The sequence below is a fragment of the Peromyscus californicus genome, unplaced genomic scaffold, assembly GCF_007827085.1.
Source record: "Peromyscus californicus insignis strain IS unplaced genomic scaffold, ASM782708v3 Scaffold_20__1_contigs__length_68692818, whole genome shotgun sequence".
NCBI lineage: Eukaryota > Metazoa > Chordata > Mammalia > Rodentia > Cricetidae > Peromyscus > Peromyscus californicus.
In genome coordinates, this window is record NW_026294503.1 from 43,779,842 (window position 1) to 43,794,138 (window position 14,297).

General features: G+C 51.7%; 1 protein-coding gene across 2 annotated transcripts; it reads left to right on the forward strand.

Annotated features, from left to right (window-relative positions):
- Positions 1-4,990: 4,990 nt before the first annotated feature.
- On the forward strand, positions 4,991-10,936 carry Nol12 (nucleolar protein 12). 2 transcript variants are annotated; one of them, XM_052748301.1, is made up of 6 exons: positions 4,991-5,132; positions 6,365-6,470; positions 7,072-7,120; positions 7,975-8,117; positions 10,151-10,248; positions 10,517-10,936. In XM_052748301.1, exons 1-6 carry the CDS (start codon positions 5,047-5,049, stop codon positions 10,683-10,685), a joined length of 651 nt encoding a protein of 216 aa, XP_052604261.1. In that variant the 5' UTR covers positions 4,991-5,046; the 3' UTR covers positions 10,686-10,936. The 2 variants fall into 2 exon arrangements, with proteins under 2 accessions (XP_052604261.1, XP_052604262.1); XM_052748302.1 differs by lacking the exon at positions 4,991-5,132 and adding an exon at positions 5,164-5,534.
- Positions 10,937-14,297: the final 3,361 nt, after the last annotated feature.

The window sequence follows — 14,297 nt, forward strand, 5'->3', positions numbered from 1 at the left end:
ATACCAATTCCCCTGCTGTGTGTTCTTGAACCCGCTACACCGCGTCGCTGTGGCTCAGCATCCCTTTCTGTTGCATTGAGTTAACAGTGGTGTATACTCTGGTTGCTGAGATTCACCCGAGTGATGAAGAGATGTGTGGTGGCTGGCACCTCTGAAAATGGTTCCCCTCATCCACTTTAAGGCTCAGGGTTTCCCAGGAGCCTAGTAAACCGGTCTAGAGAAGTTAAAAAGACTACTTAGGCCACTGGTGCCAACCTCAGCACACACCCACCCCTCTGCCCAGCAGGCCTCAAGCTCCCTGTGGAGGGAGCCAAGGATGATCTTGAAGGTCTGAGCCTCTTGCCTTTGCCTCCGGACTGATGATGGATCAGCGCTCGACTGTGTAGCCTCAGGCTGTAGCTAACTGTCTTCCAGTGAAATGGGAGTCAGCCCTCCACACAGCGAGTAAAAATAGCTGAAGAAACAGTCACTGCCTTTGTCTTCTCGCTGCTTCCCATGCGGCCTCCCCTGCTGCCTCTGGCACTCAGCGGATACTCAATAAATGCAAAAATAATTGCAAGCAGAAATCTAGCCAATACGAGTGGAGTGTGGGACAGCCACGCTGACACTGGGTAGCGTATTTCACTCTCCCTGGGGAGCTAGCTGTCACGGAGATGTCATGGCCCCCCTAGGCCCATAGCTGGATTGAGGGAGGGGCAGTCCTGCAGAGCTCTCTCCTGAGGTCCCCAGCCAGCAGCCATCTCGTTCCTGTCTCTGAAACACCCAAGAAGCCTGGAAGGGTGGGTAGGACCACACTGTGTACCGGGCCGTGGCTCTGGTCCCACTGCCTACGGAGTGGCTTTGATCCAGTCACGTTCCCTCTTTAAGCCTCCTCGTCTGTAGAACAGGGATCAAAACTGTATTGACCTGACAGGAAGGCTGTAAGGATCACCAAGGGGTGAGGCTGGAGAGATGGTTTAGTGATTAAGAGCACTTACTGCTCTCCCAGAGGACCTGGGGTCAGTTCCCAGCACCTACACAGCAGTTCACAACCATCTGCAACTATCTGTAACTCCAGTTCCAGAGGATCCAACTGTTGTTTTTTTTACTCTGTACTCTTTTTGGCTCTTTTGGGGGCCCACCACATAGCTCCCAAATAAATCACACGGAGTTTTATTCTTTCTTATGAATGCCTGGCCTTAGCTTGGCTTGTTTCTAGTCAGCTTTTCTTTTCTTTTTTCTTTTTGGTTTTTTTGAAACAAGGTTTCTCTGGGTAGCCTTGGCTATCCTGGAACACACTCTGTAGACCAGGCTGGCCTCGAACTCACAGAGATCCACCTGCCTCTGCTCCCAAGTGCTGGGATTAAAGGCGTGCACCACCACCACCACCAAGCTAGCCAGCTTTTCTTAACTTAAATTACCCCATCTATTTTTTGCCTCTGAGCTTTTAAGTTTCTCTATTCTGTGTACCTTTCTTTCCTTCTTACTCCGTGGCTGGCTGTGTAACTAGGTAGCTGGCCCCTGGCCTCCTCCTCTCCTTCTTTTCTTGTTCCTTGATCTTGTTCCTTCCAGATTTCTCCTCCTATTTATTCTCTCTGCCTGGCAGCCCCACCTATCTTTTCTCCTGCCTAGCTATTGGCCATTTAGCTCTTTATTAGACCATGAGATGTTTTAGACAGGCACAGCAACACAGCTTCACAGAGTGAAACAAATACAACATAAAAGAATGCAACACATCTTTGCATCATTAACAAATATCCCACAGCATAAACAAATCTAACACACCAACTAATATTCTACAACATCTAACACCCTCTTCTGACCTCTTCAGGCAAAACCCCATATAAGTAAAATAAATTACAAATAATAGTAATTAAAAAATTGCACAGACTGGCAGCTAGCTGGTGCACACCTTTAATCCCTCACTCGGTAGCCAGAGTTCTGTGAATTTGAGTTTGAGGCCAATCTGGTTTATATAGTGAGTTCCAGGACAGCCAGGGCTATGTAGAGAGACCCTGTCTAAAAAAAAAAAAAAAAAAAAAAAAAAAAGGATCCCAGGCCACAGCCTCCGCTGTGAATGATCCATAGATCATGGGGGAGGAGTCTGAGAAACAGCTGGCCAGAGAAGCAGCAGCTGTGACTTACCAAGTCAGGCCACAGACCTTGTGTTTAGTCCACAGCCACAGGGGAGGAGGGAGCAGCCGGTGGTAGCCCCGCAGCAGAAGGCAGCTCTCTGCTTCTTCAGGAGGCACAGTGTGGCTGGGGCAATGCCTCTACCCAGATGGGAGATGCCAAGGGTGGCGGGAGGGCTTGGCCCTAAGGGAGCAGAAGTGACCACTCAGAAGCACATCTGTCCAGTACCCTGAAGCCTTTTTCTCTAGGCATGATCTCAGGTAGCCCAGGCTGGACTCTAGCTTTGTATGTATTGGAGGATGACCTTGAACTCCCGATCCCTCATACTAGGATTACAGAATGTGTTACCATGCCCAGCTTGGGGACCCCCACTTTGAAGACAACGTCTTCTCAGCATCCAACATGGAGTCCCCAAGTGGGGGACCCTTATGGGAGGAATCCGACATCTATGGGGTGTCATACCTGCTGTAAGTGAGGCTCCTTCCAAAAATCATCCTTACAGTCTGCATCCTGCCTTTCTAAAGCAGACAACTTAGCTACTGGGGGAGTGGCCAGGGAGCTGGTAAGGGACACCAAAGACAGGCAATCAGGCTCATGTTTGAGCTCAGTCCTCTTCCTCCCTCTTGGTGTTTTGTTTGTTTGTTTGTTTTGTTTTTTGGTTTTTTTTTTTTTGTTGTTGTTGTTGTTTTTTTGAGACAGGGTTTCTCTGTGTAGCTGGCTGTTCTAGAACTCACCCAGAAGACCAGGCTGACCTCACAGAAATCCGCTTGCCTCTGCCTCCTGAGTACTGGAATTAAAGGTGTGTGTTACCATACCCAGCATACCATACCATGTCCTTTCTTAAATGACAGCTTGCCTCTCTGTGTGCCTGGCCCACGGTAGGCATTCACTACTGGCTCTCTGGCTTCTGTCTGAAGGAGGACTGGATCCCAAGAGCCTGGTTTTTGTCTGTTACCCTGTGTTTCATCACCTGTTCTGGGCCCCTCCCTGCCCTCCACATTGCTGGAGACAATCCTGACCTCCTGCAACGTGCTGAGCGTCTTCTTGCGGCAGAAGCTTCATCCCCTGCACTATCTTTTTTTTTTTTTTTTTTTTTTAAAGATTTATTTTATTATGTATACAGTGTTCTGCCTACATGTATTCCTGCAGGTCAGAAGAGGGCGCCAGATCTCATTACAGATGGCTGTGAGCCACCATGTGGTTGCTGGGAATTGAACTCAGGACCTCTGGAAGACCAACCAGTGTTCTTAACCTCTGAGCCATCTCTCCAGCCCCCCCTGCACTATCTTGATCAGGGTCACAGGGTCAGTCCTTACAGCCAAGAACATCAGCCATGTCTTCCGCACCCAGCACGAGACTTGACAGAACCAAACGCACATAGCCTTGAGAATGGGGGAAGTCTATTATATAACGGAGTCACTAAAACCCCTGTCCGGTGTTACTTACCCAATGCTTCAAATTCAAACCCTTGTGGTGGTTAGCAGAAGGGGTGTTGTTAAACTCTCTTTCCATACTTGGGGAAACTGAGGCACGTAGCTGGATGTGGCTTGTGCACCAAACCTGAGTGTGGCCAAGCACTGTGTTATACACTCCTGACACCACTCACTTGTCCCACCACAGTCAAAGTGTATTGCCTGCAGGACCAGTATTCGGGGCCATCCGAGAATGTGCTGGAAATGGATATTCTGTCCAAATGTGCTGAACCACAACCCCTGGATCTGGATTTCAGCAAGCCTGCTAGGACATCTAGTGCATGCCAAAGTTCTAGGACCACTGCTTTGCAATAACCCTGCCAAGTCCCTACAATCATCTGTACTTTATAGACAGGTAAGTGAGGCACAAAGAAAAAGGCAGGGGGTAGGGACAGTGAGATGGCTCGCTCAATACCTTAAGCTCTTACTTCTCTTGCAGAGGACCTGGGTTTGATTCCCAGCACTCACATGGTAACTCACAACCATCTGTAACTCTATGTGCAGGGGATCTGATACCCTCTTCTGGACTTGCAAGCACACCACTCATGTGGTACATATAAATTCACTCAGGCAGTTGTTTTTCTTCTTCTTTTTTTCTTCTTCTTCTTCTTCTTCTTCTTCTTCTTCTTCTTCTTCTTCTTCTTCTTCTCCTCCTCCTCCTCCTCCTCCTCCTCCTCCTCCTCCTTCTTCTTTTTAAATCTTATTTGTTTGTTTGTTTAGTTTTTTTTTTTTTTTTTTTTTTTTGTGACAGGGACTTTCTTTTATGCAGTTCTGCTCGGGCTGACCTGGAACTTATAATGTAGACCAGGCTGGCCTCGAACTCATAGACATCTGCCTGCCCCTGCCTGCCAATTGCTGGGGTTGAAGATGTGCGCCACCACCACCTCGTTGTTTTAATCTTAAAAAAGCAAAAAAGGCAGTCAGTCGCTCCACGGCCACGCAGCTGGTAGATGAGTACCAGTATTTGAATCCAAGTAGTTTCCCTCGCTCATGGAAATCACCGAAGAGTTGATATCAGAATTCAATTAGGATCAGTTTTGTTTCATTTGTTTGGTTTTGTTTTTTTTCGAGACAGGGTTTCTCTGTAGATCTGGCTGACCTCGAACTCACAGAGATCTGCGGACCTCTGCTGGGATTAAAGGCATGCGCCACTACCTCCCGTCTAGGATCAGTAGTTTTTAGTCATTCATGAATAACTCCATATTGTGCACCTGTTAGGGCCAGGCTAGGTGATGGAATCGGGGAGCCTAGTTCTCACTGAAGCCATTCTGGGAAAATCGGTCAGAAGACCTGAAGCAAAGCTGTGCGAGACAGGATGGGAGGCTCCTTTAAAAGGCGGAGACAAGTTGGCGGAACTATGGAACGAGGCCACTACGAGCGCTCTTCCGGAAACCTGAACTGTTACACTCGGAAGTGTTTTAGGCTAGCGGCAGCCACGCTACCGGAAGCTAGCTTCCCTGGTATGGGGCGCAACAAGAAGAAGAAGAAGCGAGATGGCGATGACCGGCGGCCCCGGCTCGTCCTCAACTTCGATGAAGAGAAGCGGCGGTGAGTGGCAGGGTCGAACCGGATTCCCGTCGGGCTGCCGGGAGAGGCCTGGCCAGGTCCAGGGCACGCACGTTCACGCAAGAGTCCTTCCGGCCCCGCCCCTGGACGTGCCCGAAGACCTCCGCTTTCCCCGCCTGGTGGGATGGAGTCGCCCGCTCTCCGCGCGCAGGTTCTGGGGTGCGCAGGGCTGTGCAGCCTGGTCCGTGGTCCCTGCACACCGCCGGCTCCCGACGAACAACGAGCGAGTGGGATGAGAGCGGTTTATGTTCATTCATTAACTCATCATACTGTGTCCCAGCCAAGCTTGGGACCCGGCGCTTCGGTGTCACCGTGGATAAATGACGCTGTAGTGAGTCTGCGAAAGCTCTAATGCAGCGCACCAAAGGGACCTGCAATGGCCAGGCCTGGTGGTGTAGACCTGTAGTCTTAGCCACTCGGGATGCTGAGGCAGGGGAATTGCAAAGTCAAGGGCTACAGAGAGAGTTCAAGACCAAGTCTGGGCGATTTGTAGAGTCCCTGTGCCCAAAGCAATGTAAACTAATTAGTTTAGGTTTAACCCTCCAGTACAACAGCAAAATCGGGAACAGAGCAGGGATCAGATAGGAGGAGGAAGCAAGAGTCAGGAAGGTGGGCGGCACCCCTAGGTCCCACCCCACCGGTGGGCTTAGGGGTCAGATGTCATTGAGGACTGGGTATTGGTTGGTTCAATAAAAGAGTTTTGGGATCTGGGTGCAGGCGTTCTTGGAAAGCCCTACTAGAGGTGACACCTCCCAGTATGGAAGCAGCCCCCACTTGCTCCGTCTCTACCACCTCATGTGTACCCACCAAGGGGGAAGAAACAGGTGAAGTAGGTGCCCTGGAGAAGGAAGCCTGGGAAAAAGCAGCCTTCTGTCGCACATTGTATGACGATGTTGTGGTCAGTGATGGAGCGTGTGAGACTGTCCCTTACGGCGTAGGTGTGTGATAGGTTATACCACCTAGGATTATATGTAAATACACTGTGATGCTCTAGCCAGGACTAGCAACGTGTTTCTTGTAAGGTACTCTTGTCATTGAATGCCTCCTAACCATGTTCTCTGTGAGCTTGGATGAGCACCCTAGTCTCCCGCAGTGTCTTTATCTGTCAAATAAGGACAGGCCGTGGAGAGTTAGAATGGGTTAGTGGGTGAGATAGACCCTGGCCCTTCTCTCCTCATGGCTCCTCCTGACTCTCCCCTGCTTCCTTCCTGCAGGGAGTACCTGACAGGCTTCCACAAACGGAAGGTGGAGCGGAAGAAGGCGGCCATCGAGGAGATAAAGCACCGACTGAAGCAGGAGCAGAAGAAGCTCCGGGAAGAGGTGAGGTGCGGAGGAGGGTGCGGGGCCAACTCCCAGGGGAGGGGCAGAGCGGAGGGTGTGTGAGCATGGCTGGAGCTGTTTGCACAGGTAGACACTGGGGGTGTGTGAAGGATGAGTCTCCTCTTGCGTTTGCTCTAGGAACCATGGTCCCACACCATGGAAGTGAACGGGGCTGTTGCCTGGGATGGACTGAATGGCCATTCTCACTGTGTGCCTTCCTGTTTGGTATCTTTTTCTGTGACCGTGATTTAAAAAAAAGTTCCTGACAGAGCAGCTTAGGGGAGAAAGGGTTTATTCTGGCTTTCAGCTCAAGGGCACAGTCCATTGTGGCAGGCGGATCAAGGCGGCAGGAGCTTGAATCCGCTGGTCCCATCACATCCAAGATCAGGAAGCAGAGTGATGAAGACAGGCTGCTGTTCAGCTCTCTTTCTCTACCTAATATAGCCCAGGATCCCAGCCAGGGAATGGCACCGCCCATAGTGGGCGGGTCTTCCCACCTCAAGATAACATCCCATAGGTATGCCCAGAGGCCCATCTCCCAGGCATCCCAGATTCTGTCAGGTTAACATTAACACCATCACATCCTTCCGTTTGACTTCAGCGCCACCAGGAATACCTGAAGATGCTGGCAGAAAGAGAGGAGGCACTAGGTGAGTCCCCACCGAGGTCTTGTGTGGAGAGCGTCTAGTGAGCCTGGGCTTCTGTGTCCCCTGGTGGTGATAAGGTAGAATGGGGAGAAAGCCGGATGGAGGGTGATTTTTGTTAGCCGCAGAGATCTTGGTGGTGATGTAGGGGCCACGCATGGTCTAAGTGCAAGTGGACCCAAACCATGCGGTACATTGAGGCTGAGCAGAGAGCCTGGGGATGGGACAGCTCTTGCTGTCAATCAGTTTCTCCAAAGCAGGGACACGCTGCGAGCATAAGGGATAAGAGGATAAGTCATTTCCAGCACTTACCTGTGGGTGGGACTCTGGACCACTCTGTGGATGCAGAAACAATGGGGAGGTAGGGGTGTAGATGCAGAAACAATGGGGAGGTAGGGGTGTAGATGTAGAAACAATGGGGAGGTAGGGGTGTAGATGTAGAAGCAATGGGGAGGTAGGGGGGGATGCAGAAGCAATGGGGAGGTAGGGGGGGATGCAGAAGCAATGGGGAGGTAGGGGGGGATGCAGAAGCAATGGGGAGGTAGGGGGGGATGCAGAAGCAATGGGGAGGTAGGGGGAGATGCAGAAGCAATGGGGAGGTAGGGGTGTAGATGCAGAAGCAATGGGGTGGTAGGGGGTGTAGATGCAGAAACAATGGGGAGGTAGGGGTGTAGATGCAGAAACAATGGGGAGGTAGGGGGAGATGCAGAAACAATGGGGAGGTAGGGGAGATGCAAGGAAAGAATGGCTGGCTCTAGAAAGCACACGGCGTGCCAGTCCCCGTCCCTGGAGGGCTGGGAGGGAGGCTGCGGCCTGGTGCCTGAGCCAGGGCTGAAAACTAGTCTGTGCTCACCTTGCAGAGGAGGCGGATGAGCTGGAGCGGCTGGTGACAGCAAAGACCGAGTCGGTGCAGTATGACCACCCCAATCACACAGTTACCGTGACCACCATCAGTGACCTGGACCTGTCAGGGGCCCGGCTGCTAGGTCTGCCCCCGCCTGAGGTAGGTCCCAGGACAGCCCTGAGGAGGAAGCGGTAGATTGGTCTGTGGGGGCTGCTCAGTGCCTGCCTATGTCGAGGGTCTCCTCCTGGAAGTGTGTCCCTGGCAGCTCTCTTGTATGGCTCAGCCCATCAGTCAGTTGAGTGTTGCCTGGATACGGGGGCCAGTAACCGTGAGGATGCAGGGGTGAGGCCCTTGGTACTGAGCCCAGCTGTAGTAATTGCTCAGCAGACCACTTCGATGGACCCCAGCCTGTGTGACAAGCAGCATACTGTGGCGTGTGTGTGCAGGGACAGTGAGTTTGCAGTGTGGGTTGTGCATCCTCAGTCACTTGTTCACTAATTGAAAACAACAGCATCCTGGTAAGGGACCAAAGCCCCTGCTCCACGTGAAGCTGAGCCTGTGGCTTGTGTAGGGATGTCTATAGCAGGCTCCCTTCAGGTCTGCAGTGTGCAAGTCTTTTGAATGAAACGCTGTGATATTTACATGGAACCTACGCAGGTTCTCCCCTGTCCTTTCAATCATTTCCTAGTTACTTAGAAAACTGAATGCCAGGCCAGCGAGAGAGCTTGGGGGTGAAGGTGCTTCCACCTCCTGAGTTCCACGGCCTGAGGTCAGTCCCAGGAGCTCGGAACTCCACATGATGGAAGGAGAGGGCTGGCTCCTACAGTTTATCCTCTGACCTCCTGTACACATCACACACACACACACACACACACACACACACACACACACACACCAACACACGCACACTAAATAATACAAAAACAAAATCTGAATTCCCTGTAAGTCCTGTCTGAGTTGTTGTTACAGGGCAGTGTTCAAAGAATAACGTGAGTCTGGGTCCTGGAAAGCTGGCTCAGCAGTTAAGAACACTTTCTGCTCTTAGAGAAGACCCAGGTTCAGTTCCCAGCACCCACATGGTGGCTCACAACTGTCTATAATTCCAGTTCCAGAGAATCTGACACTTCTGACCTCTGCAAGCACCAGGCATGCACGTGGTGTATAGATATACATGCAAGCAGTGTGTTCATACACATCAAATAGATGTAAAAATCTAAAACAATTAAAAAAACAAAAAAAAAGACTAATCTATGCTCAGCACAGACACCGTGTTTCCTTCCAGATGTTTTCTTTTCATTCTGCAGCTGGTCAACTCCAGCTGCCCAGAGAGTTAGAGTATAAAGTGCATTTCTGGGCTGAGGATACAGCCTGCCCAGAATGTGAGACCCTAGGGCCAGTCCCCAACATCACAAACAGCAGAACAAAGTCCCACACGTTTCCAGGCACGGGCACACACGACGGGGTGAAGGCAGGAGGGTCATTAGTTCAAGGCCAGCCTGGGCTCCTGTCTCAACGGGGTTCCTGGTTCCTGGGTTCCTGCTCCGTGCTGCAGTGTCTACGTCCTGGAGAGCCACGGCCAGACTGACCCCACTTAGCTGCTTTAAGCTCGTCCTTCCTTAAGGCCTGACACTGTGTCTTGCCATTTTGCTGATGTCGCTCTTGGTGAATGACTCGCTCACTACTTCATGCTTAACTAGCTTTTTTTTTTAAAGGTTTATTTATTATGTATACAGCGTTCTGCCTGCACATATCCCTGCAGGCCAGAAGAGGGTGCCAGATCTCACTATAGATGGTTATGAGCCATCATGTGGTTGCTGGGAATTGAACTCAGGACCTTTGGAAGAGCAGCCAGTGCTCTTAACCCCTGAGCCATCTCTCCAGCCCCTTAACTAGCTTTTTTATACAGCCCAGGACTCCATGCCTAAGGAATGATGCCACCCAGGGTGGGCTTGGTCTTGCCCATAGACCAACTTGATCTAGGCAGTTTCTCAATTGGGGCATGTCTCAGATGACTCTAGGGTATGTTCAGTTGACAATTAAGGCTGAACAGGACAGACATACACAGTGTATTCTTCACAGAGCCTTCTCTGAGCCCTCCTCAAGCCTTCCAGGTCAGACTTCTGTGCTAAAGGTAGGACTGCTCATCGTGACTATCCACACCCTTTAACAGTCCCTGTCCTTTGTTTCTCTAGCAAGGGGACCTGGATGGGTCCCAGGAGGAGGTGTCATCCATGGAGAAGCCAACAAAAGCCTTGCCCAGAAAGTCCAAAGATCCCCTGCTATCTCAGCGGTGAGCTCTGGCTTGTAGTTGCTGGGTCCCATTCCTGTCTGGCAGTAGTGGCGAGGCATGTGGAGCTGCCCTAGCCTGGAGGTTTGGGGGGTGGGGGTGGGGAACGTCAGGCTCTGTGGAGCCAGACCAGGCAGAGTTTGCAGTGTGTTTGGAGCTTGTCCCAGCTTCTCACCCGTGAGTCGAGTGATCACTCCCCAGCCTCTCACCCTTGCCTGAGTCTCAAGGGGAAGCCAAGCCCTGGCCTCACCCGCCTCCATTTTCCCCGTAGCATCTCCTCCCTCACAGCCACACTGCATGCACACAGTCGGAAGAAGGTGAAGAGGAAACACCCTCGGCGGGCCCAGGACTCCACCAAGAAACCACCCAGTGCCACACGTACCAGCAAGACTCAGCGCCGCCGCCGGATGACTGGAAAAGCCAGGCACAGCGGGGAGTGAGCCCTTGAGAAGAAGCCTGTGGCTCCCCAGCCAAAGTCCTGGCTGTCACCCAGCTATGCCGAGGGGTAACTGCAGCCTAAGCCTGGAAACAGGACTTCTCCAGCCTGGGGCCATCTTGTTTGGGACCACCCTGGGCTTTGAGCCAGGAAGGAATGGGCTTCCTAGAACCCTGGCCCCAGGAGCCTGCAGAGTGGTGTCGGGGTTTCTTCACACATGTACATCCACCTGGGACTCAACAGTCTTTGAAACTCCTCCCGTGTATGCTTGTGATTTGTCCTGGCTTTGATGCCATGCTCCAAAGTTGACTTCTGGGGTGGTGGGAATGGTCAGGGGTCCGTCTTCCACCTCTAAGTTTTTTTGAGGATATTGTAAGGTCATGTCATATCTGGGTCCCCAGTTATAGCTGGAGACCAGCATGTCCCTATGGAATCCAGAGCTGTGGCCAGCTGTGGTGGTATATGGTAATTAATGAAGCATCAAGGAGACTGAGGCAGGAGACTCAATTCATGGTCATCTTCAGCTCCGTAGGGAGTTTATGCCATCTTGGACCGGCTGTCAGGTAGTATCTGAAGACAGGGCTGGAGTCAGAAGGTCCCATTCAGGGGTGGGAAGCTTAGCTCAGGACCTTCCCTGGGGCTGGCTTGCCTGGCCTCGGCCCCTTCCCTCCTTCCGTGCCCTCTCTGCTTTGGGAGTGGTACCTCTGCCTGTTTAGCTGTCTCAGGTAGGCCTGGGCCTCACCCTCTAGACCACTGAGCAGGACAGCAAGCCAGGAGACGTGGGGATTTGGTCCCCACATGAGCCTCAAGCAGTGATACCCTACCGTGTGAACCTCCTTCAGGCCCCCCCCTGAGGCTGGAGTGTGAATAGTATAGGATGTTCTGTACTCCAGGGTCACACCTCATGGCTCACAGCATGTCCCCATCTCGTCTGCCTCCAACCCCTTTCTCTGGTGATGTGAAGTCATTTCCAGTGTACATTGGCAATTCACAAGAAGTGAAATGCCTTACATTTCTTTTCCTATGTGCCATTGGTTTTTCTAGCTGACCAAGGAAATTGAGTCCGAAGTTTGGCCAGTCATCAGATCAGGGGGGTAGAGTCAAAACCTCCTGGAAAACTTGTGTCTCCTCTCAGGATACACCCGAATACACAGGACACCCCCTACACATACACACACACACATCTGGAAAACGTGTGTCTCCTCCCAGGATATACCTCCTATACACACACAAACCCCTGGAAAACGTGTGTCTCCTCCCAGGATATACCCATTTATACAGGTGTTCCCCTACATATTCTCTCTCCTTTCTGTCTCTCTTCTCTCTTAGCTTGGACTCCTTCCCCGTGTCTCCATCCTGGGCAGGGTTTGGTCTGTAGGGACTTCATCAACAGCAGTGAGGTGAATTGAGCATGGTGACATACTCCTTTAATATGGATTGCTTTGCTGTAAGCTCTCGTCCAGACAGGGCTACAGAGAGCCAGCCTCAAAACGAACAGACACGCAAAAACGAGACACAAAAAACAAAAGGAGAGATAAAGTCACTAGGACATGTGTGCACGTGTGCAGTCCCAGCAGCTCAAGAGCCCTACGCAGGAGACCCCACGTTCTCCTCCGCACCAGCTGCGTTCCTCAAAAGTTCACAACTAGGTGGTGTAGTTAGGGCTCTCAGGCTGACAAGGTTACCAGCCTGGAGCTGGGAAGGCTAGACGCTGCGGTGGCAGCAGGCTTTCAGATCTTCTTTTATGCCTTTTTTTTTTTTTTTTTTGGACAACTTTGCCTCACAGCCTACTGAGCTATAGCCATCAAACCTGCCTTTCAGCTCTCAGAGAAGAGGAAGGGATGGCGAAGGACATAATCACCCTTTAAAAAATCTACACACTGGCTGTGTTCTGTTAGCCATAGAAGGCAAAGGGTATACTCCCTGCTGAGATGAAGCTTCAACCCTGGCTGTTCTGGGAAGGCATTCGCCCAGACAACTAGGGGTTGATCTGCGAACAGAGGGAAGGAGGATTGGGATGCAGCTAGCAGGCTCTTCCCCAGGAAGAGCTGTAGAGAGGCCCTCAGTGGCCCAGAGCTAATGGCTCCCAGCTGGCCCTGTCCAGGGAAGGCAGCCGGCCCAGGCACTCCAGAACAGGACAAGGGCATTTGACAAGGCTTCTGATCAGAAACGCCCCTTGATGTGACTACAGAGGCTCTTCCTGAGTTGGGTGACAGGAGAAGGTGGTGTGTGATTCAAGGTCTCTGGAGAGCAATGGATGGTTGGTTGGTCGGGAGAGGAAGGAAGTCTCGCCCAGGCCCAATGGAGTCAGGGTCAGGGCTTTGTTTTAGAGAGGCCCCCTGGTGGCAGTGAGGGTGTGTGCAGGCAGATCTGGACAAACCAGGGAGAGGCCGGAGGCTTCCTCCAGGCCTTCCCTCTCCAAGCATTTTCAGGCCACTGCAGATAATGGTGAGCAAGGCAGCTCAAGTGCCATGAGCACGTGGTGGGGACTCCCAGGAGGGAACCGAGGAGAGATGGTAACTCTAACATCAACGGCAGGGACCAAGCCCACCAAGCTGGCTGGCCGTACCCGAAGAGACAAAGGCCAGGGTTTGGGGCCTCACCTCCAGGATCTCAGCTGAGAGCTCTTGCTCCAGGTTGGGGTGGCAGAGGCCTTCCTGGGAGGAGTGGGATTTGAGCCATCACAAGTCAGTGAAGATCTGCTGTGATTCACCATTTCAGAGACGGCACAGAAGAGGCCTCGAGCTTAGAGTGGCTTTAGTCACAGTGTTGAAAGCCACCTTGACTCCATAGCAACACTGTGGTGATACTTCGTTTGTGCTTGAACAAATAAAGCTTGTCTGGAGATCAGAGTGTGGAGCTAGCCACTAGTTAACCACAGAGGCCAGACCATCGTGGCACACACCTTTAATCCCAGCACTAGGGAGGAGGAACAGGAAGTGACATGGCTGGGCGGAGAGAGGAATATAAGGCAGGCAGAGACAGGAGCTCTCCCTCCACTTCAGACTGAGGAGTTGGCCAGGAAAGAAGTGGCTGTGTCTTGCTCTTTGGTCTATCTGATCTTTCAGCATTTACCCCGATATCTGACTCCAGGTTTTTATTCTTAAGACCAATTAGAACTCATGCTACACAACACCTGCGTTTCCCCAGATGTAAGCAACCTTCCACCACCACAGTCTGATTTTGCCACCATGCTTTGGAATGTATCCCCTTGAACTGTGAGCTGAAACCAATGCTTACTAATTTTAACTCTGTGTTTTCCTAGGCAAGTAAACAGGTGAAAACAAGCCTGGCTATGTGCCGTCATCCCAGGTCAGCCCTGGCTGCAGCCAGCTTTGATGACCCCAGTAAAGGTCATCCATCCTGCTCTGCTCTGCCTGATAGCCCTCCTCTACCTTGCTCACCCTCCATTGCCCACGGGAGAAAGGACTGGGTGCTCCTTGCCCTTGCCAAGTGAAGAAACAGGTTCTGGGCTAGAGCAGGAGTCGTGGCACTCTCCAGATCTCTAAGGGGGTCTCAGTCAGGTGTGGAGCAGAGGCCAGTGAAGTGACAACATAGGTAGATGTTTGTCTTAGTTTCATTTGTTGCTGTGATAAAACATCCTGACCAGGGGCTG